The 21,455-nt window shown below is 39.1% G+C and overlaps 1 protein-coding gene across 1 annotated transcript in view; it reads left to right on the top strand.

The window, feature by feature from the left end:
• EHF (ETS homologous factor) overlaps positions 1-8,310 on the top strand; it is a 33,621-nt gene extending 25,311 nt beyond the window's left edge. Inside the window, exons 7-9 of the mRNA XM_027642520.1 lie at positions 1,409-1,468; positions 3,844-4,039; positions 4,904-8,310. Of these exons, the coding sequence (XP_027498321.1) occupies positions 1,409-1,468; positions 3,844-4,039; positions 4,904-5,003 (356 nt within the window). The 3' untranslated portion in view covers positions 5,004-8,310. The remainder of the gene's footprint in view (positions 1-1,408; positions 1,469-3,843; positions 4,040-4,903) is intronic.
• Positions 8,311-21,455: the final 13,145 nt, after the last annotated feature.

Raw genomic sequence — 21,455 nt, 5'->3', positions numbered from 1 at the left:
GATTTATATGAGGGCAAGTAAAGAACTGGGGCCTGCAGTCCTTACCTGGAATTCCCACAGGCTTATAATAACATTAGGGGAATCATAATCTGAGGAAAGGCAGTGAAATAAGCTTCATTTTACTTCCCCCACACCACACCCCCCTTCAAGATGAGTGAGGTTCAGGCTAGTTCCTGCTCTTTGAGAATGGAAAGGCAAAATGACTCAGAGCACGTTTGCTGCTTGGGGGTCAAGGACAGTAATTTATCAGGCTTAGAATAGTAGAGGTTAGGCTTATCCCCACGGACTTGTTCAGTTGATGTTTCCAGTTATGTATGAATAAAGCAAGTGTGTGAATAACTTTGCATCTACCTTTTCACATGCAGTTATTGCAGTAGCTTGTGCAGATCTGACGAGTTTCTATGCAAATAAATATTTCCTGTGAGTCATTTTCCCATGCAAATGCCTGGTTTCCATGAAAAGTATGATAATTGTGCATTCATAGAAGCTGGGAAAACATGCGTGGGACCTTAAGCTTTGCTTTATGGGATTCAGGGACAAAGTATGCTGAAAACCAAACACAGAAGGGGCTCCCTCTCAGGACTATCCCACAGATTTTGTGAAACTTAGAGCAATCAGATGAAAGCTATTCATTAAGAACAAGAGCAGAGCCAGGCTGTGGTGGTTTGAGGGCGGGAGGGTTGAACGTGCAGACTGTGAGGTAGGTTACAGTCATGAACAGGCGGAACTCTTTTTTCCATTTCTGAAGAAACACTTGTGCCAGAAACCCTACTCCTCCTCTGGCTGGCTGCAGGTGATAAAGTACCATTGATGAGAAATGGCTTGTTTCTATGGCTCTGAGCCACAGAAAAATATATGCACGTCCAGCTGCCAAAAACTCCTACTAGCGCAGCCCCTTTTCCTCCCCCTGCCCCCCCCCAAAAACAACGCTTTGCCAGTTCATTATGTTTTAGTCAGGTAGGTGTTCTGTGCATTGGTACCAGCACATACATTTCACATTAGATCATCTCTTCAGAAGCAAATAAGCCCCCAAAGATACGTGCTTCTGCAAAGTCTAAGACATAATGGGACAATTCAGGATTCCTTTTATAGATGTGATCATCTTATTTTTCTCTCTCTCACACATAACATGAGGTGAGGTATTTGTTAATCAAATTTAGGTTTCAAAAGCCAAATGTTTACCTCTGCATTCATTCTTTATTCATCAATGGTCTCTTTGAGAAGTGTGCTGATTAACATATAGTAAAGAAAACAAAACTCTCCCTCCTCTCTTAGATTACCTTCCGAAAAGTGATTATCTTTAAAAGAGATATTTGTTCTTTTTTGTGGTTTTATTTCTTTCAACCTGCTAGTCAATGGAAAGCCTTTAATCAAATTTACAAATAGACTTCATTTCCCTTCTCTGCAGACTCTTCAGATGCAAAAAAATTGCAAGATCATACCCCAAAGTCCCACACCAAGAAGCACAGTAAGTCAACATCCATGTTTATAATGATTGGTTAGTTGATTGAAGGAAAAAGAAACACATGAAAAGCAAATCCTTTTTGGAAGGGAAGAGGAATCATTTTGAAAGCAAAACTGGCTGGATTATTATTGTGATTGAATTCTCCAAGGATCTGACTGTCTAGTACTGTTTGTTTGCATTATATGTGACTCAATATTGTTAAATTTTTCAAACTGTTTTTATCAGTGAGGGCTTATGGGGAAGCAACCAGAAACCAGCCACCTCTGCCCTATGTTGAGCTGGGCTGGTGGAATGAAGTAAAGGAATGATAAGGAAGACCTGGGATTAAATCTGGAAGGTCTGTGCATGGACACAGTCATGCTCATGCCTGTGCCTGCCAGGTGCAGCATCCACCACAGACCCTGCTCAGCATCTCCTTGCAGAACTTCTCATGCACAACATCCCAAGCAAGCACCTGCCCCTCAATCTTGCCACCTTCTTCTCCTCTGATATGACTTTCTTTCCACTCCTCTCACCTGTGTTTTCTGTAATGTTTATTCAACCTGACTCTGAAGACAGGTTAACATAATTGCGATTTCTGTACATAGTTCCATTAATGTACTTTACTGAGATTTTTATGGGTCCTGTGTAATTCCCTCTTTATAACAGAAAAGCTTAATATTAGTCCGTCACTGCATTTCATGGTATTCAGTTTCATCTTGTTTTGATACGGCCTCCAGATTATGTCTCTTCTTGACTCCTCTTCTTACACTATTCTGTCATTTTGCCCAAACAGAACTCTAGAACTTTATATCTGCACACAGATATCTCGTTTCTTTATTTGTGTGTATCATAAAGCTGTTAATGAAAGGATTAGATAGGACTGATCTGAAGAGAGACCTATGAAGAACTGAAGTCTCCTGACTTGTTCAGCTTGGAGAAGAGAGGGCTGAGGGGTTCCCTCCTCATAGTCTACATCTTTCTCAAAAGGGCTGATCTCTTCTCTCTGATGACCAGCTGTAGGACATGAGGAAATGGAATGAAGCTGTGACAGGGAAAGTTCAGACTGGACAATAAAGAAAGGTTCTTCACCCAGAGGGTGGTCAGTCATCAGAACAGGCTCTCCAGGGACGTGGTCACAGCAGCAAGCTTGACAGAGCTCAAGGAGTATCTGGAAAATGCTCTTAGTCATATGGCTCAGTTTTAGGAAGTCCTGCGAAGAGCAGGGAGTAGGACTCAATGATCTTTATAGGTGCCTTCCAACTCGAGATATTCTACTATTCTAAGAACTCAGTCACAGCCCTGGCATACAGAACAGGTTACATTGGCAGTCTGGGCTAACCCCCTACATTTCCAGTTTCTTCAATACTTCTCTGTATCATGACCATTAAGTATGTTTCTGATGTCCACATAGGCTAGTTATTGGTTCTAGAAAACAATTACAAGAACAAAGAAAAATATTGTATTAGTTGACTGAAATCCATTTCTACTTATGTTGCACTGTATACCATTTTTGAGTTATCTTCACATCTTTGACTAGCTTCTTTCCTTCTTAATTTGGTCTAATTGCATACTTCTGAAGTCAGACCAAAGGACTGCTGTCTTTCTGGCTAACCTTGTCAGTTTGTTTGTTATTCTTCACTCATAAACTACTTCATCTCATTTGTTGCATTTTTTTAATCTTTTTTTTTCTGTTTTTGACCTGGGCTTTCTGGTGCCATCTCTATAGTAACTGTGGGATGTATTTGTGTTTAAACTGGGAGGTCTATCTGCTGAACTTGCAGATCTGGTTTTGCCTTTTCTATACCATTGTCAAGCTTTTTAATATGTTTTTCACATATAATTTTGGCTGGCCAGTTTTGTTACTGTCCCCCAATTGACTCTACACCTTCTTACTTACTCATTCTTGTGGAATGGCATTTCACCTCCTGTGCCTTCTGTCTGTCTTTTAAGTGCATGGAGGTTCAGTGCCTGCTTCACAGTAAGCTTGGCTGTTTCATGTACCACACAATAATATCAGGTTAGATGTTGTGCTGTAGAAGAGTATCAGGAAAAATGGGTAAATGAGATGAGGGGAAGGCTTAAACATGTTCTCTTCAAGGTAGAAAGAGTGCCAAAGGCAGAAGGAAGCAGTGGGTGGTTTGGACTCTGCTTCCTCTGCTTGCCAGGGCTCCTACCTGCCTGCCAAAGGGCTCAGACTGCCTGAGGCTGACACTTACCTCCAGCCTCAGTGTAAGGCCTGCCAGTGCTTTTTGCCTATATATCTCTGAGACAGGGGTCCTGCACTCCAGAGCTATGGACTGTCCCTCCTGAGTGTTCACCCTCTGCAGATGACATAAAAATGGCAATTATAGCCCAGAAAGCTCCTGAGACACTCCTTCCCTCCTTTCCTCTTTCAGACCCTCGAGGAACTCATCTTTGGGAATTTATTCGAGATATTCTTCTCAATCCTGAGAAAAACCCAGGATTAATTAAGTGGGAAGACCGGTCAGAAGGTGTCTTTAGATTTTTAAAATCTGAAGCTGTGGCTCAGCTCTGGGGAAAGAAGAAAAACAACAGCAGCATGACTTACGAGAAACTCAGCCGGGCTATGAGGTGAGCTGAAATGTTGCTGAGGAAGGCTGCAGCACATAAACACACTAGCTGAATGGAGAATCTGTTTGACGTTTAAAAGTGATTTGTCAACAGCATCAGTTGCTTTCTTTGACAGCTGAATCTCTCCCAGTAATTCTGACATTGTAGGATTATATTCTTCTTTGTCTTTCTTCCTCTCCTGTTTCTATATACTATAGTATATATAACATAAACAGTTGTTTATATATATATATATATATATATATATATATATACATTCTATTGCTCTCCACCCAAACAATAAAAGTAGGAAGGAAACTTTGTTGCAGAAAGCTAAAAGTTCACCTACTACTGAACGGGGGAGGCTTAAATGGCCCAGTAATGGCCAGAGACCTCGTTATTTTCAGCAATGTTCAGAAACTAGTCATGTCCTAGAGCCATTATCCTAAAATAGGTTTACAAATTCTATGTTAGGACTTTCTTTCCTGTTCGATTTAACATTTTGAGCATTTTTCCATAATCTCTGGAAGTTGAAAATGTACTTTTAAATGGAAGCTGAGGTTTTTTCCTGGTCTGATTTCAGATCCTGGCTTATCTGGAAACAAATTCCCATGGAATAAGAGTGTGTGATAAATATAGCAATATGCTTTTACCTTATATATGGTGCACTTTGAACTGAGAAGCTAATCAATAGAAAGTAAAAAGAAGACTTTCATTTTTCCTTCTCTGTCATTCAGTGATAATGATCTTAGGTATTATACATATCTCTCAACAGAAAATAAAGACTTTTTAAGCCAGCTGAGGGATTGTCCAGTTGGCAGTGGCCTTTTAGCACTATAGGTGAATTTACTCTTAAATTTTTGTTGTATGTTTTTATTTTAACAGATACTACTATAAAAGAGAAATCCTGGAGCGTGTGGATGGTCGGAGATTAGTATATAAATTTGGAAAGAATGCCCGTGGTTGGAGAGAAAATGAGAATTAAATATATCAAGAAATAACATTTAAAACACGTGGATGTAAATATTCAAAGACTATTTTCTTATATTTATGTACCAAACTGGGGTGAAAAAACAATTCTACTTCTGTCGGGAAGAAAGAACATTATCATTATTGGTGTTAAAATTATTTTATTTGAAGTAAGTCCTGTATGGGGAAAAAATGTACACAGTTTTCTGTGATATAAGTTAACATTATAGAATTATGATTATTTTTCCCTTCTTGTGAAGTTTTCCTCTTTTATTTTTTTAAATCATACAGGCATAATGTGATTTATGAGTCATGAAAAGAAAGGGAAGGAGCTAAATACTAGGGCATTTAGGGAGTATGATAATCCACTTTGGAAGGCAACTACAAGTGGAGGAAACAGTAAAGCATCTCTGAGCCAAGTAGCCTTCTTCCATAGTCAGCTGGTTTATAGCTTTCATTGGCCAATACTACTTGTTCCTTCCCTTCTCTGATTTCTGAGTGTTTTAATGCTTTGCTGGCTTTCAGCTGCTTGTTGAATTAGACAGTGGGTTCCTCTTCAGTTGTTTTATCACAGCCACAGAAAGCAGTGGCTCAGCAAGGTGGCTGTCAGCATTTATGTGGAGAACCCATACTACCTCCAGCACTGTGATCTTCTTTTGCAGGCAGAAGTTTAGGACCAGACCTTACCTGCTATGGAGTATCCTAATCTCCAAAGAGCATCCAGCTCATCCCAGGAAAAGGGCTATTTTTTTAAACTAATATCTTGGAGGTGAACTGCAGGAAGGGAGTCAGTCTTGGGGACCAAAAGATATTGAAGGAAGATGATGGTTTTCTGACTATGCAAACTTACCAAAAGGCATTGGTTTCCCAGTAGGAATATTTATAGTCCGCTCATGCTCTTGCACTCCTAATTAAAGCATTCAAATCCATGCCATGTAGAACTGTGAGGAGATGGGCAAGCAGAATACATGTTAGTCCCATGACATGAGGAAGTGGTCTGCAGTTTCTTTGAGTTGTATGATCCTCCTGGCAGGTCAAGTCTCACTTGGACAGATACTTTCAAGAAACCTTTGAGAAATGCAAAAAACCCCTTTGTGTAAAATATTAGTTTTCCCTTTGCTTTTCTCAAGTCTAACTCTGTATTGTATTTGTATTTGTCGGCTGTGCTTGGAATTCTTGGTTGGAGAAAAACCCGTCAACATAAAGACATTTAGATTTTGGGGACATTCAGATCTGGGTCGGTATTTTGGGCTCATCTCTAGCAGTGCTGTACAGACACTGTATGTTCATTGGCAGCTTTTTCTTTCTCTCTCCACAAATGCTTCCTGCTGACACCAACCACATGCAGGACTTGGGAAATAAAAACTAGAGGAGGCAGCACTTCACCAGGTCACTGAGTACATGAGATGTGGGAGTTGAGAAACAGGATTTTCTTGGTGATGTTAACAGAGGTAAAACCAAGATCAATACCAACTCACTTTTTCAGGGATGGGGGACTTTGGAAAACAATAACAAGGGCTGAGAAGTCCAAGATAAAAAAAGAAAGAAAAAAATTAAGATTAAGAATATTAAATCCGTCCAATATCCATTTTCTCAGGAGTCCCTTGGGTTTGAATCTATATTAGCTTGAAATTCATCAAGGTACAGCTGGAGGTTGCAGGATATTCCATTTTTTGTTTGTCTTGAAAGGAAATAGAGATGAAACCAAGAGACAACAGAAGTATCAATATAAAGGTTATAAAATGTGCTTAGCAACAATTTGTAGGCAAACATGAGAGCCTAACTTGTTATCTACACATGTAGGGCATGTTAAACAGTAACACCACCTCCTACACTGTGTATACCAGAGCCGTCACCATCAATTACCCATACATGACAATTTTTGCTTTTCATAACCTGGGTGGAGAGAGGTTCATCTTATTTACAAATCAAATAATAAGCCTGTGTACTTCAAAGCATTTTTTCTTTCATTCTCTTTTTTTTTTTTGACTGACTGTGCCAGCCTTGCTTCCTTTCATGCAACTCAATTAATTTCCTTTTTTAGCTTAATTTGCTACATTCCACTTCCTTTACCATAATTTTGTAGTTCATATAACAAGAATCAGGCCTCCAGATGAGGAGAGCACTTTCACTTTGCTCCTAAGATCATTTCTTCCCCCAACCTGATGATTATCTGTAGCCCTTTGCTCCATGCTCTTCACACCACATCCCAGTCCAAACCTTGGGTGAAAATCTGAAATCAGTGGTACCATCACAGATCTGCAATATAGTTGTACCTTATCTCAGGTTAACATATATCCTACAGCAACTGACTATAATACCTTCACAGACCTGCTTTTTACCTGATCTCTCATGGAATTTCTTGGGAGATAAAATGAACCAGTGATACATGAATGTCACCATCTGGTTGCTGAGCTGTAGCTAAACCTGCTTTTAAAGGTTTTGAAATATAAAGCATACTGTACAAATGTAGAGAGTGATTTATGCTGGGGTGCAGTATAAATGTGTCTTCCACTGTCCCATCTTTCAGCATGTGGAAATCATGCAAGTTTCTGTTTCCACTCTGCAGAACTTTTCAGACTAGGTACTTGTCATCCAGCATTACAATAGCACAAAGTTGGAATAGAAGACAGCCAACATTTACTCTGTTTTACGAATATATTAGCCTTTGCCTAAGACAAACACAAAGGACTGTTTAAAATTACAGTTCTTGCCAAGGACAGATACAACCAGCCAAAGAGATTCTTTTTATCAGACCTAAGCAAACGGAGAAAATGAAGAGATGAATTTTAATGTAAATTGCTATTTAGACAAAAAGCATTTCTGATTGCTCTTATATTTTATATTTCAGAGGCTGAGCAATCATATTTTCAGATGTCTCCTTTAAGTTAGCTGCTGCTGAACTGGTAGCACCATGTGTATAGATTTTTATTGTACTATAATTTTTCGTATGTATAAAGCTCTAGATAGGAAAATATATTGTATTTATACAGTTACATGCAAATCACAATGTCAAAGGTGTTGGCATGAGCACTCTCAATATTTTCTGCACAAAAAACATTCCTGATAAACTGTATGTAGGTTGTTGAACTACATAGTCATTAAAATGTTTAGTCAAATTTTTGTCTTTCTGCAGCACATTGCATAATTCCTGCTTGCTTCTCACAGCATCATCTTCAGTGTCTACGTGTGGCAACAAACCCAAGCTAGATATTTCACTATTGCCATTGTAAATCTCGGCTTGGAGATTATATATTCACAAAATGGTTCTAGAGACTGTTTCTATTTTTGTGGATATTATATAAATTCAAATAAAACACTCATGAAAGAAATGTTTTGATTAATGTTTATCTTTCCTTTTTTGTGTCTTGAGATTGGAAGTGACCAGTATGAATTCTTTCAGTACTGAAGAATATTTCAATATTGACAAAAGGACTGATGTAACTACCACAAAATCCAATAGCTTTAATTTACTAATATGTTGAATAGCTCGTCTATTGTGAAGATACTGGATTTCCAAACCTGTTTTACTCACAACCCTCACTGAAATAATGGATTATGTCAACACAGCTAGACTGCCTTTCTTGTTTGGCTGCTAAACTTGACAAAGGCCTTACTTCATCACTGATTTTACTTCAAGGTATTTTGAACTGAGTGCAAGGGCTGGGCTGATTAAGGATGCTGTTACTCACATTAAGCATTTCCTTTACTGAATCAAAGCAGCTAAAGCTATGAAATCCTGTCCTTCATGTTATTTTTCCATCTAAGTGGTGGCTACAGAAGGGGAACATCTATCCTGATTTGGTCTGCAGCTTGAGGTAAAAAAGGTGAAAATCCTTATAATTAAAAGAAAGTCAAAGTAGACCCATGTGGATTGTATTTGCACTCTATGTGGGACCGTGGCTGCATCAGTAGGCTGAGAGAGTGTAGAGTGTGGTTCTGCAATGAGCCAGCCTGTAGCCCCTGTGGTTGCTGGGTTTGGTATCCCAGGCTGGCAGCATGAAGTGGTGGAGTGTGGCATGCCTGCCACAGAGACCTGTACTTGTTGCTGTGCCAGCAGATCTGGAGTTGGGCTTGAACCTCAAATCAAGAACTTCACTGCAATGGGGAAAATCACACCATCGTACTCTTTAATCTGCAAATGTGCTTAATTTTAAGCGAGTGATTCTGCTGCATTTGAAGTTATGTATATGGATGTTTGAGGATGGCTGTTCTAAAAAACATTCAGTCTATACTGAATTAGCCTGTATTTGAACGCAGAATTTCAAGAGGCTCCAACATTATGCTCACATTAATAGGAGAATAGGTTTGAATTTTAAACACAGGCCCAAACCTCATGTTTAAAATGCAAAATGAGGCCCATGTCCTGAAAGGGTGATCATATTTTGAGAACTTCAGAGTCCCAAGCCAGGTTTCAAAAGGAATTGGAACTGGATTTCAGGCAAGCTCAGACTGAGTTTTGAATAAGCACACAGCTGGTTTTCCAGTAAACATTGGAGCTTTTGTTTCAAGGAAGCTGAGGCCAATATTTGAGGCAAATGAGAATATTGTTTGGAAACAGGCAAACAAATGCACATTTAATAAATAAATTAAAACAAACAAACAAACAAACAAACAAAAAAAAACAACAAACCAAAAAACCACAAAATTCCCCAAGCAAACCAAAATTCTTCTTTGGTTGTCACTTAAAATCAAGGAAAACTTCATCTTTCAGCTGCAATCTAAGGCCATGTGAAATAAAAATTCAAGGCAAAATTCAGAGTTTGCAAATCATATGTAAATTGAGAATAAGTAATGGGAGTACTGTAAATAGAGTCAACCTACATCTAAACATGATACAAATTTGTGTGCAGGTCTGCATCAAAGACAAGTGAGAATTGATTCAGGTAAGTGAAATCTGGTACTGCAGAGATATGAGCAATTAAGAGTTACCAATACTAATAGCTTCCAAGAAGTATAAGTGGGTTAATTATAATAACCTGAAAGACAGATTATCTATCTAGATTTTCAGCATATGCTCTCTTGCTGATGGAGCTTTGCACAATGTAGTCTAAGTCCTAAAATTTGTGCAAGCCAAGAATTTCCCTCAACCATCACCCTTTCCTCAGATATTTAGATCCTTTGGTTCACCAAAATGTTCGAGAAAACAATAGGGAAAATAAAAAATAAAGTAAGAGGAAGAGACTGAATAGATGGCCAGGTCTTAATGCACCCAACAGTTCTGTGTGGAAATACAAAGGCTGTATGTGCAAAAAAAGCTAATGACATCCAAGTCACTCTATTTCTAGTCTTTCCATCAGAGGCTGGTTGCAAAAATTAAACATAAATTAGTGTTTACAAGTCTAATTATGACTTTAAGAAGCAGAAGAAACTATAGCAATATGTCTATGTACACTGTATCATCTTGTGTGCCTCAAAAAATTAATTATGAAAAATGACTGAAACACTATTTCTGCTGAAGAATTTCCTCCCTCTGTATTCAATATGGTGTGATATTCTCTTTGCTTTCATCTTGGTTTGAAATTCAAAAATAAGATTCAGTCTCAACATAGGGAATGAAGAGGGAAATGGATGACCTGTAATGTTGAAGTAGGTATTGCAAAACAAATAGGCAAACTGTAGCTTCTTCTTCCTAAGCTTTTTGGTTCCTTATTTTAGCATTTTTACTGTCCCTGGGAACCAGGTGTGATGCTGGGGATAAATTTCAGTGTCAGTGACACATCTTGAGAATTTTGCAGAGGAGCCTCCCCGTCTCGCTCTAAGAGTGGTGAAGAGACCTTCAGAGCATGAAGACTGAAAGCCTCCTTCTTATAACTGAGGATGTTAAGAGGATGAACACAATGCCTCGCACCCTGCTTTCTAAAGCTCCTTTCTGAATCTTGAAAGCTTTGGACAATAATGCAACCTTCAGCATTGTGTGGCAAGGAGATTATTGTTCTTCACAGCCCGCTAGGAAAGGCTGCAGGATGGCTCCATAGCAACCTATGGGTGAGGAGAAGTGCTGTGTTTATTCAGGTTGCAGTCCCTGGAGACTGTAGGATTCACTGTGTACAAAGGTCTAATTCCAGTGTACATCTTCGTCTCCTGCATTTCTCAGATGTGCCAAGCAGATGTAGGGTGAAGATTTTTAAGAATGCATCCCAAATGCTTCTATGAGTGCTGCAGAAAGGTCAGAAGATTATTGGGATGGTTGAATCTCCTGGAGGTGATGCTGCCATGAGGATGCTGAGACACAGCTGTCCACTGGATATCATGAAGCAATCTGGGAGAAGGGACTGCACCTTCTTTAGGTCTTGTCAGTTTTTCATGCTATTTGTCAGATTCTGCCTCCAATTTTTTCTCACATCCACTTTTCCCAAGTTTTGTGGTTATAACATTGATGGCTCTACCCACAGAACATGCTCTTTCCTTGGAACAGAATGTAAAGACTTTGTCTGTCTATCTTTTGAATCATCTTTCATGGGTTAAGACTAAACCAGCCCTCTATAGGCTGTGAATTTGCCAAGCAGGGGAAATTTAAAAGTGCAACCCAAATCTGTAACTAGGGGCTCTCTCAGTGAGTCACTGAAGTTTGGAGAGAATGGAGGATCACACAACAGGTCTGATCTTGCCCAGTTTCCTGTGAACTATGATACTTCTCAACACAGCCATCCCATGAAGCCTGTGCCTGAACACAGACAGAAGGCGAAACAACATTCACCACCAAAGACTCACAGACTGGAATCTTATGCTATCTAAGATTCCTGTATTTTCAAAGAAAGTTTAAATAGACAGACAAGTAATTAAAAAAAAAAAAAAGGGAGAGGGGAACACCTTGAATTTCATCCTTCTCATGGCAGATAGAATCATAATGTCTCAGGTAATTAGCTTTGCCTAAGATGATGATCACTCATTTTTGGAGTATATAAAATCTATGAGTTGTGATGTGAGGCAACCTGCAACTCTCTATGCATCCTTCTAGAATTCCTTCTGTACTCTTATATCTCTCTCTAAATCATACCTCCTCTCCTGCAGAAAGGCTCACCAGAGCTTATCAGATTCAATTACTGCTGTTTCATATCAATGTTCTCATGTGAAACCAGAATACAAATAAGCCAAGCTCCATACCCCCAAACAATTACAAATGCCGATGATTCACCAGTTATTCATGCCAAACCAATATTTTTCAGTATTTTATAGTTCATGAGTGAAACATTTCAGCATGTTCAGACTGAAATCACTGGCATGCCAGAAGGCATCTAATGGAGAAGGGCACTCTGCATGGGGACTCATTGAGTTTTCAGCAGCTATCGTGCAATCACGTCTTGTGGACCCTTTTTACTTTTCCCATAGGTATGGAGGTGAGGGGATAGTAGAAGTTATATTTACTTTCAAGAAACTTTTGAGTTAGATGATAAAGCTAATCCAATTATTACTTTGCTACCACTGTAAGATGGACACACTTTGCCCTCCTACCACCCCAGAATTTTCTCTCAACTAGACTCCTGCTGTGACCCTGCCCAGCCCTGCTGGTCCCCACAGTTCAGAGGCTGTGCAATGGCCTTACAAGCTGATGCACTTGTGTAGATCTCTGACCAAGCTGGTACAGGTGAGCAAGGAAATCATCCTAGTGTATCAGCCCCTTTCATACACGCCATTGTCAGCAGCTGCAGATGAGTGGTAGCATGTTACATGGAGCAGTTCTTTAATTTTGCTATAAAAACTGGGATTAGGGTTGACAGTGCTGAAAATGTGGAGGACTGCAACAAATTTTGAGATAGACAATCACCCTTTATCTGTCCAAAGCCTGAGCTCACTACTTCAGTGAAGAAAAGTCATTCACATGCTGGTCTGTGTGTTTCTACTGGTGAGGAGCAGCCCAGTGCTAACAGATTCAGGGAGCAGAATACGAAAACCCATTTTCAGTGTCCCATGGTCAGAGCAAGGACTGTCTAATCTGAGGTGTGTTCTGTTGCCATAAAATTTGGTCTCTGAAAAGTTCTAATGATGAGACCTGCCTTTTATCTTGATTTCCATCAGATGTAATTTTTCAATACGCATACAATGAAAAGTTATGTGCTGGTGTTTAAACTTTTTTTCTGGTGTGTAGAAAGAATTTAATTCACTATGCATGGGTAACCCATTTGTTTATACTCAGGTAAAGATCAAAGTCAGCTAATAAGCTTTGCTGTCACCTTTAATAAATGGTTTCACAAGATAATAACTCCATGCAGCTACGCCCAAGGGTCATCAGCATTTTTAGAGACTCTTTACATTTCAGAAAAAAGTCACACTGTAACAGCCAGCAACACTGTGGGAGAGCTATCAAAAACAGATATTTTGATTGGATATTAAGGTTATGAGTTACTGGGGACCTGTAGCCACAGAGCCTTTAAGCAGATCTCCCATCCCAGAAAGGGTGTACATCAGCAAGCCTTTCCTCAGCTTGGACAAGGGCAAGGCTGGAAACCGAGCCCAATCAGAAGCATATGTCCCAGCTTAGCCACCATGTGAAACACCTTGAGCTTGATTGTAGATAAATTTAGTCATAGCCTGTTCAAGCTGACTTGGAATCCCTGCTGAAAGGACAGCTCTGGCTTCCTTGTCTTGTTTCTCTGTGCCTGTTTGTTGCCTGATGTTGGCACCGGCACTGCTACATGGGCTGCCTCCACTCACTGACAGACCCAAAAATTATTCTGAAATGAAAAAGGATAAGACGTTTTGCTAGATCTCCATATCCTAGGCCTCAGGATCATCAGTCACAACACGAGGGAGGAGTTAGAAACCTGTAGTCAGAGGAACAGGAGAGGGACATGACTTCCTACTCCCTTAGCAACCATTTGCAGTTAGATTAGTGTAAACCAATTTGTGAAATCTCAAGTGATCACCTGCTTCATAGAGAGGAACAGGGAGAGGGAGTGTGTGTGGGGAACCTAGCATGTGTATAAATATATAAATTAGCAACACCTTTCCTTAAATTTTGTATGTTAGTGAGGTAGTTTTGTGTTTTACTTTTGCTATGATGATTCTCTGGCCTTAAGAGTGTTTTTGTATGGTTTAGCAAAGCAGAGATCTCCAGAGACAAGTGAGAATGGGGCATGAAACTGGGGACCCCTCTTAACACAAAATGTGGGAATCTGGGGAATTGTAAACCTCCTCTGCCGAGTAGCAAGGTCAAGTTTGCTGAGGAGCTAGTAACACAGGGTACTAGTTTGAGAAAGATGCCTCCCATCAATGAGTGTCCTCACAGGATCATGAGGAGGTCATATGAGTCACAGGAATCTATGAAACTCTGACATCCAGGCTGCTCAAGGAGTATGGGAAGAAAGGGGATCAAAACAACTGATAATTGGGTTTGGGAGTTCGGGGTTGGTTTGGGATTTTTTTGTGCATGTGTGTGTGTGTATCACAATGATAAAGAGATGTGTTATAAGTGGGGGAAAATAATTAAAAAAAGGGGAAACTGCAAAGATTAATTTTGGAATTAACTTCTTGACTGTGCAACTTGTCCTTCTGAAGGGCTGGTTGTGTAACTGGAGGTGTTGGGGCAGCAAAGCTGCTCTGTGCTCAACAAGCTGCTATGCACAATTAGAATTAGAAACTATCGTAACTGTTACAACTGAAATTGCAGTGTGATGCATCTGGTTCTTTTGAACTCTGGATTCTTCATTTGCTTATATTAATATCTGAGAACAATTACCTCATCTCTCCTTAGGGAAGTGGTTGAGGCCCCATCACTGAGCACTAGTAGGGCCTGATTTACAGAGGCAGTGAGCAATCACCTATCCCATGAAAAACCAAGATGGAAAATAAACTGCAGAAAACAATCTGGTACTAGCAGAGGGACAGGATAGCTGTGACCCTATAGTTAGGGTCAAAACATAGGTATGTTTTTTTCCATCTCAGACTTTTGGAATTTGGCTCTTTGTGTTCATCAGATAAGCTAGTAAAAATAACAAATTTAGGAAACCCTCTGATCGACACACACAACTCAGTTCCTCAGTCAATCTCCACACCTTCCTTCCTCAGCCCATAAAAAGGGCTTGGCTGAAAAAAAAAAGCAAACAAAGAAACCACAAGTGAAGTGGATCATCACAACCCTGAAAAGGCTTGGTTATAGACAATTAATTTCTTTTGAATAGATTATTCCCAGGGCTTACCCATCTCTCCAAAGGAGCAAAGCAGAAAATTACATCTCCCTTTTGATGCTGAGAAGCGACTACACATTTGGATTTGGATGTGGTGTCCAGGTCAGACATCTGTTCTGCACATGTCTTCCCAAGAGCATGGGCACAGAGGTGATGTGGAGTTATAGCTTTGCTTCTCTGGCTCAGGTGGTAGAAAAGGGGAGGTAGAAACTGCTCTGTGAGGAGTAGATGCTGCTACTTCCTTCCAGGAAAGATTAGGAAAGAAAATATGACTCTGAGTAAATGCATGGGTTTCTTTGAAGCAAGATAGCTACAAATATCCTTTCATATCCTATGTAAAGAGCTCGAGGTAGTAAGGAGATAGTAAGAGGTCTATGGTCCAAAAAGCCTATGGGTAGCAGAAGGCAGACCTCTTTATAGCTAGGGAGGTCAACATACTGCAGTAACAGTCCCCATCCTCCCGTGCCTGCCATGTTCTGGTGAAAAGGCAGGCAAGTGCACTGAGAGTGCCTTGCAATGGAAAGGGATAGGAGTAAAAGAGTTGAGGTTTTACTGTCTTAAGATGTTCTCAAGTGTGTTGTTTTTGATCTACCAAATGTAATAAAGCATAAATCATAACTATGACCTGTATGTGAAAATGTACCCATGTGATTATACTTGAGTGGTTTCCCAGAGAAAGTCCATTATCCTAACTATGAAGTCCAAACTTGTTAATCACTCCAGCATGTGTCCTCTCATTTTTTCACTGGCAATGTCTGATTTTTTTTTCTCCAGCTATTGTTTTAAGATAATAGAGCTTCAGGCTTAATTCTTTTTTCCTTGAGTGTAATTGTAAATGTATTTCTCCTAAATTCTGCTTTGGGTAAACAAGGTGGTATGCTCATACCTCTGTGGAGTGCTATGTGCTCACTTATTAGTGGAATTTGTTATGTGTAGAGCAATATAAAATGTGTTGTATTATGTCTGGTCACTTGGAGGGATCTTATAGTGGATCATATCAACCATTTCAGACACTCTCCAGTTTATCAGTGTGACATGCTGTGTTCCAGACACAAATCTTTCTCAATGCCTTAAGTAATTGCAGCACAAAGCTGGCTTATTATGTATGGGTAAGATGTGAGAGATGTGGCTGCAAAACCTATTCTCATTGAATTATTTCTGGAGTGTGATACATTTGAAAACACTGTTTCTCCGATGCCTTCTGTTTTATTATACATCCTTATTTTCTGAACTAATATGGAGAAAGCAACAGTTTGCCAAAGGGAACCAGTATAATCCACAGGCGAGACAGCTCAGGTAATGGTCTCTGGAGTTGTTTGTTCATACTCTACTTTGGGTCTGTTGGTTTTATTTCACCATCTGGAAACAATAGTCTAGGCACTAGGTACCAAAGGTATATAACACAGCTTTTAAATATTGATACATGTAGTATGGTATGGAAGTGGAAAATTGCTGCTACTAGGTTTTCCTTGATGTGTGTCTCAGGGAAAAACGGCAAAGAAAGAAAAGCTTCTTAAATTAATCACAATGTTTTTAATGTTGGGTTGTTTGTTGCTGGGTTTTTTTGAAAGTATGCTGCAAATAAGTAAAAGCAGCCATGACTTCTAATTTTAAATTGTTAACATATTATTTTTTTTTAATATCATGAAAATGTTTGGGTTTTTTTTTTTTTGTAATATAACAAAATGTAAAAAAATGTTACTTTTCAGTTTGGAATAGATCTCTTTTATTTTCCTTTTTTCACAGTCTCCATCTGACTAGTGAGGGCATTTTGAACTTTTGAAACTTTCCCACTGGAAGCTTGGTTGGGCTTCTGATCAGCATGCCCACAAAAATAAACATCAGAAGAAAAAGTGATGAGACCTCAGACTGGAAAGGTAAAGGAATATGAGTTGAATGTTTCACATCAGTTGGTCTTTTCAAAATCCATTCAAAATTATTTAGGAAGGTGACTGAGGCAATCTTGCAAATGTAGGTCAGGAGGTGTAACTTCAGCTCCAAACTATTGCTACAAATAATCTATGTGTAACACACCTATGAAAGCCACAATGGATTTCCAAGCACAAATCCAACCAATTTTATTCTGTGTTAGTGTGACAGGCTAACGTTTCTTTATAAATAGGAGAAAGAACACGTTAGGTTCAGTGTGTTAACCTTTCACACGATACCTTCATAAACAAAGTATGGAAACATGAGCTTAATGAAACGACTCTAAACTCTGCCCAAATTAGTTCCAAAATTGTACTCTAAGAGTGGCTATTAGTGATTCACAGTCAAACTAAGTTGAATTAAATGTGGCTCCACTGTGATCTTTCATGGGCCGAGTACTATTTGATATTTTCATTAATGACTTTGCTTATGAAAAAAGAGAGACAGTTTGCTGAATTTGTGGGTCATGCCAGCCAGGAGACGCAGCCAGCCCTTTGAAAGAAGGGATGAAAATTCCAAACAATGATGACACAGTACAGAAGTGATAAGTAAATAAGTAAAAGGCCATTCCAGACAGACAAAAGCAAGATCAATGGCTCAATATGTTGCACAAATATGCAAGTTGCACAAATATGAGATGGTAAATGATTTATTGGATGGTTGTTTTGTAGAAAAAAAGAATGTAACATTACAGTGGATCACAGGCTAAAAACGAGTTGACAGTGCAATGCTGTTGTGAAAAAATAGATGAGAACATATAAATAGGTGTGACACCTGTGAGATAACAACAGTGCCCTTCCAGCCTACTCAGCAGAAGTAAGACTAGCTTTAGATACAGTAACATGTTCAACTTTGGACACTGTGCTAATTAAAAACAAAAAAACAACAAAAAAACCCAAACGAAAAAACCACAAACCAAACCCAACCACGACCACTAAGAACAACAAAAGACAACAAAAAGCCAAACAAAACCTAGTAGTGCAGCAAGAAGGCTAGAGATCTAGTAAAGATGTTTCATGAAGAAAGGCTAGAAAATCAGGGTTATTTTGCAGAAAGACAGTAGGTAACAGTCTTCAAACATTGCCAGAAAAAAAGACAAACCTTTCCCCCTTTCCAGTGAGATAAAATGAGAAATAGCAAGCTTAAACCATAGCAAGTGAAATTGAGGTTACATGTACGCAAGAGAGTTGTGATGTGTGGATCAGAATCCCAACAGCAGACACCTATAAGAACAAGTCAGACCAGCATCTTAGGGAATTACATAAGTGCAGGTGCTCTTTCCTTCGAGTGAGGGATGAACTAGCATGATCTTACATCTCTTCCAGCTTGGCTTTTTCTGATTCTGCAATATGTCTTCATGAATCATGTAGGCATTGATGAAACAAGAACGTCTCTATGGAAGAAATATTTTTTCAAAATATTTTGACTAAGCTGCATGCACTGACAATCCATAAAGTTACTTTTTGCTAGGATTTCACTGTTGTATTTGGTTACTTTTTTGTATATTTTTCAAGATATTATAGGCATTTCTGGGACAGAAGAGCAGCGCATGGACAAACCTTTTAAATTCGAATATGTGAAAAATTCAAACTGGCTGCAGAGGACAAGTGGGAGAACAGTTCACAATGATCTGCTCTGAGTCATGTTTGAGCCTCACCTCTAACCTGTTAGGTAATTGTTTACTGTGTGCTGTTTCCCTGCAGGTGAGTGATAAAGCAAGTTCAAATTTTAAAAGGAATTAAGAGAGGTTGTTCTCATTAGACTGTAGGGGGTATTAACCTAGATTGGCCTATATTCCTACAGTGGCAGCATCATGTGCTGCAGATAACTGCCCTTCTATCTACAAAAAGATGCAACAAAAATTTCCTGTATGCACATAACACTTTTGTAGCTCATCCTGGTGTAGTACGGTAACATTCCTTTCAATCCTGTCTTCAAAATCTTTCTGTCAGAAACAGAAGTATAATTTTCCTTACACTGTTTATACACAGAAAATAAAGTCAATCTCTATTTGGTGTTTTTCAGAGGCTTATGTGTGTACATGTGTGTATTTGAGCCGAAGCAACTTCGTCAAAGACATACAAATAGATGCTAAATGCAAGTGCATCTACCAGATAAAGGTAGCTGTCCTGTGCTGAGGTTCTTCTTTCCTTTAATTTAGCTGTCATGAAGCACTAAACTACCTCATGAAGCGCTCCCATTTATAGTGAAATGCTTTTGCTTTTGCTGGGAGTGTAAGAAAATAAGGTTTGATGTGTTTTGTTTGTTCACTAAAAAAAAATACTTATGAAAAGTTGCCCATCTGTGGAAAATGGACTGTGGTAAATGAATAGTGCAAGATTTTAGCAAAATAACCACAACAACAACAATAATAAATAAACGTTTCTGGTTTGTCAGAAAAGCTCATTGATCCAATTATCAACCTGCCAAGTTGGCTTTTTTTAATGAAAATTAGAACTTTTAGCCAATCCCATTCTTCTTGTTGACCAGTGGGAGAGTACCGGTGAAAGGTGAATATGTGGAATAAGTAGTTTCAAAAGAAAGAGAACAAGTTAAAGGAGTTTAGGCTATTTTTTTTTCTTCTGTCATGTACCATGTGTAGATCATATCTTTTGCAACACTTTAATGCTCTGGTTTCATTCTCCACTTTTAGTCTTCAGTTGAGTTCTCAGTAAGCAGATAAAGAGAAAAGAAGCTGAGAACTCTTGCTCACCACTGAACTTCCATATCCCTATCAACATAGCAACAAGAAAAGGAGATCTAGTCATCCAAAATACAGCTGATACAAACAAAATGCATTAACATAGTTCTTCTAAGCTGAGTCATACTTGGTATTTAGGAAGATAGTAACAAAAGGTTGCCTGCAGCCTAGTGAGACTGAGTATCTGAGGACCACCTGTAATGAATGAAAGCTTTTTGTGTTTGCATTTGGGTTTGGGCCGTGCAGGATATGCAATACCTGTGTTGGGAGAGTCAGCTGACAAACATCACAGGTACATGCATGCTCTGCATGGCACTCCAGGAAGAGTAGAAAACCTATGCAAAAAATGAAGGGAAACCTATGCAGGCTGTGCTGTCATATCCGATCAGTTTGTAGCAACTATAGATAAGTGCTAACCACTAATTTACTTAGTACTACTACGTTAATTCTATTACTTAGAACAAGCCTCTCTTCAGCTTGATGTTTGGAGAATTTTTTTGCAAAATCAAAAGAGAGACGATGACCCAAGAGTTAAGAAGATGGAAACATCTTACTGAACTTGCCAGGCCACAGCAAAAAGATTTGGGATATCTAAAATAACTTGGCACCTGGTGCTATCATCCTCAGTTACATGAAATTATGTGGGACTCAGATATATCAGGAAGAAAGGACTGAGCCTCATGCTGCTATCTTCTAAAGATAACTTGCTCTCTTCCTGATGCCTAGTAGGAATTGGGATATGCCTAATCAGACCAAACAAAAGATGTAGAGATTAAACTGCACCATTGGTATGCAGTAGTGAGATGACTGGAGAAGATCTCTCACATTCAACAGCTTCATTTCCATGCTTAAATTATTTACTTCTTTATTAAGTCCATTTGACTCAGCATTTCATCCAGGAAAATTAAATGTATGTGAAAGAACAGCTGGCATCTTGACCACAACCTATGTTATAGATGCAGGTTTAAATACACAAGCCTGCAGAATTAGGTATTACTAATGAAGGAAATAGAGCAGAAAACCCATTTGCATATGCTTACTCTTGAAAAAAAATGTTACAGAAATCCTAAAAGGTCAATGAAAAATATTTAAAAGATAAAAGAAAGCAGAGCTACCACAAATATAATTTCTCAGAGCACTGCTGTTTCACTTCATGGGTAGACTATTGATTTCAGCAATTAGGAAAATGGCAGAATTATCTGCTTGTAATTATGACACAGATTTAAGACTCTGTTACTTGTTTTCCAGCATTCTGGGAAAAAAAAATCTATAGCTTGTGAATAACTCTGTCCCCCCCTGCTCTAGACCAGAAGCAGTCATGATATTTTGGCATGAAACGTTTTATTTCTAGAAACTGCTAAGATAAAATTTTGCTTAGGGTTTGTCTGTATATTTCATTATCATTTTAAAATCAGCTCCTGCCTTACCCCTCCTCAACTGCAGGATACAGGAGGCCTGGAGAGATGGTTCTGGAAATGACAGTCCTCTTAGGCCCCACCTTTGTGCATCAGGGATGATGGTACTGCACTGGCACCATCCAGCAAGAAGTTTTAATCCTTCTTAACACTGGTTCTTGGATTTGAAGTTGACTGCTGCAGATGAAAGATTTCATATCCCAATTACTCACTGCTCAGTTATCCCATACCCCAAAGGTTTCCAATTTCTAATAAAAACACACTTTGATTTTGATTCTCTGGAAAGTGGGCAATTT

The sequence above is a fragment of the Corapipo altera genome, unplaced genomic scaffold (genome assembly GCF_003945725.1).
Source record: "Corapipo altera isolate COAL_440 unplaced genomic scaffold, ASM394572v1 23b, whole genome shotgun sequence".
Classification (NCBI taxonomy): Eukaryota; Metazoa; Chordata; class Aves; order Passeriformes; family Pipridae; genus Corapipo; species Corapipo altera.
The sequence above is the reverse complement of the archived record's forward strand: the minus strand, read 5'-3'. Positions and strand labels throughout refer to the sequence as shown.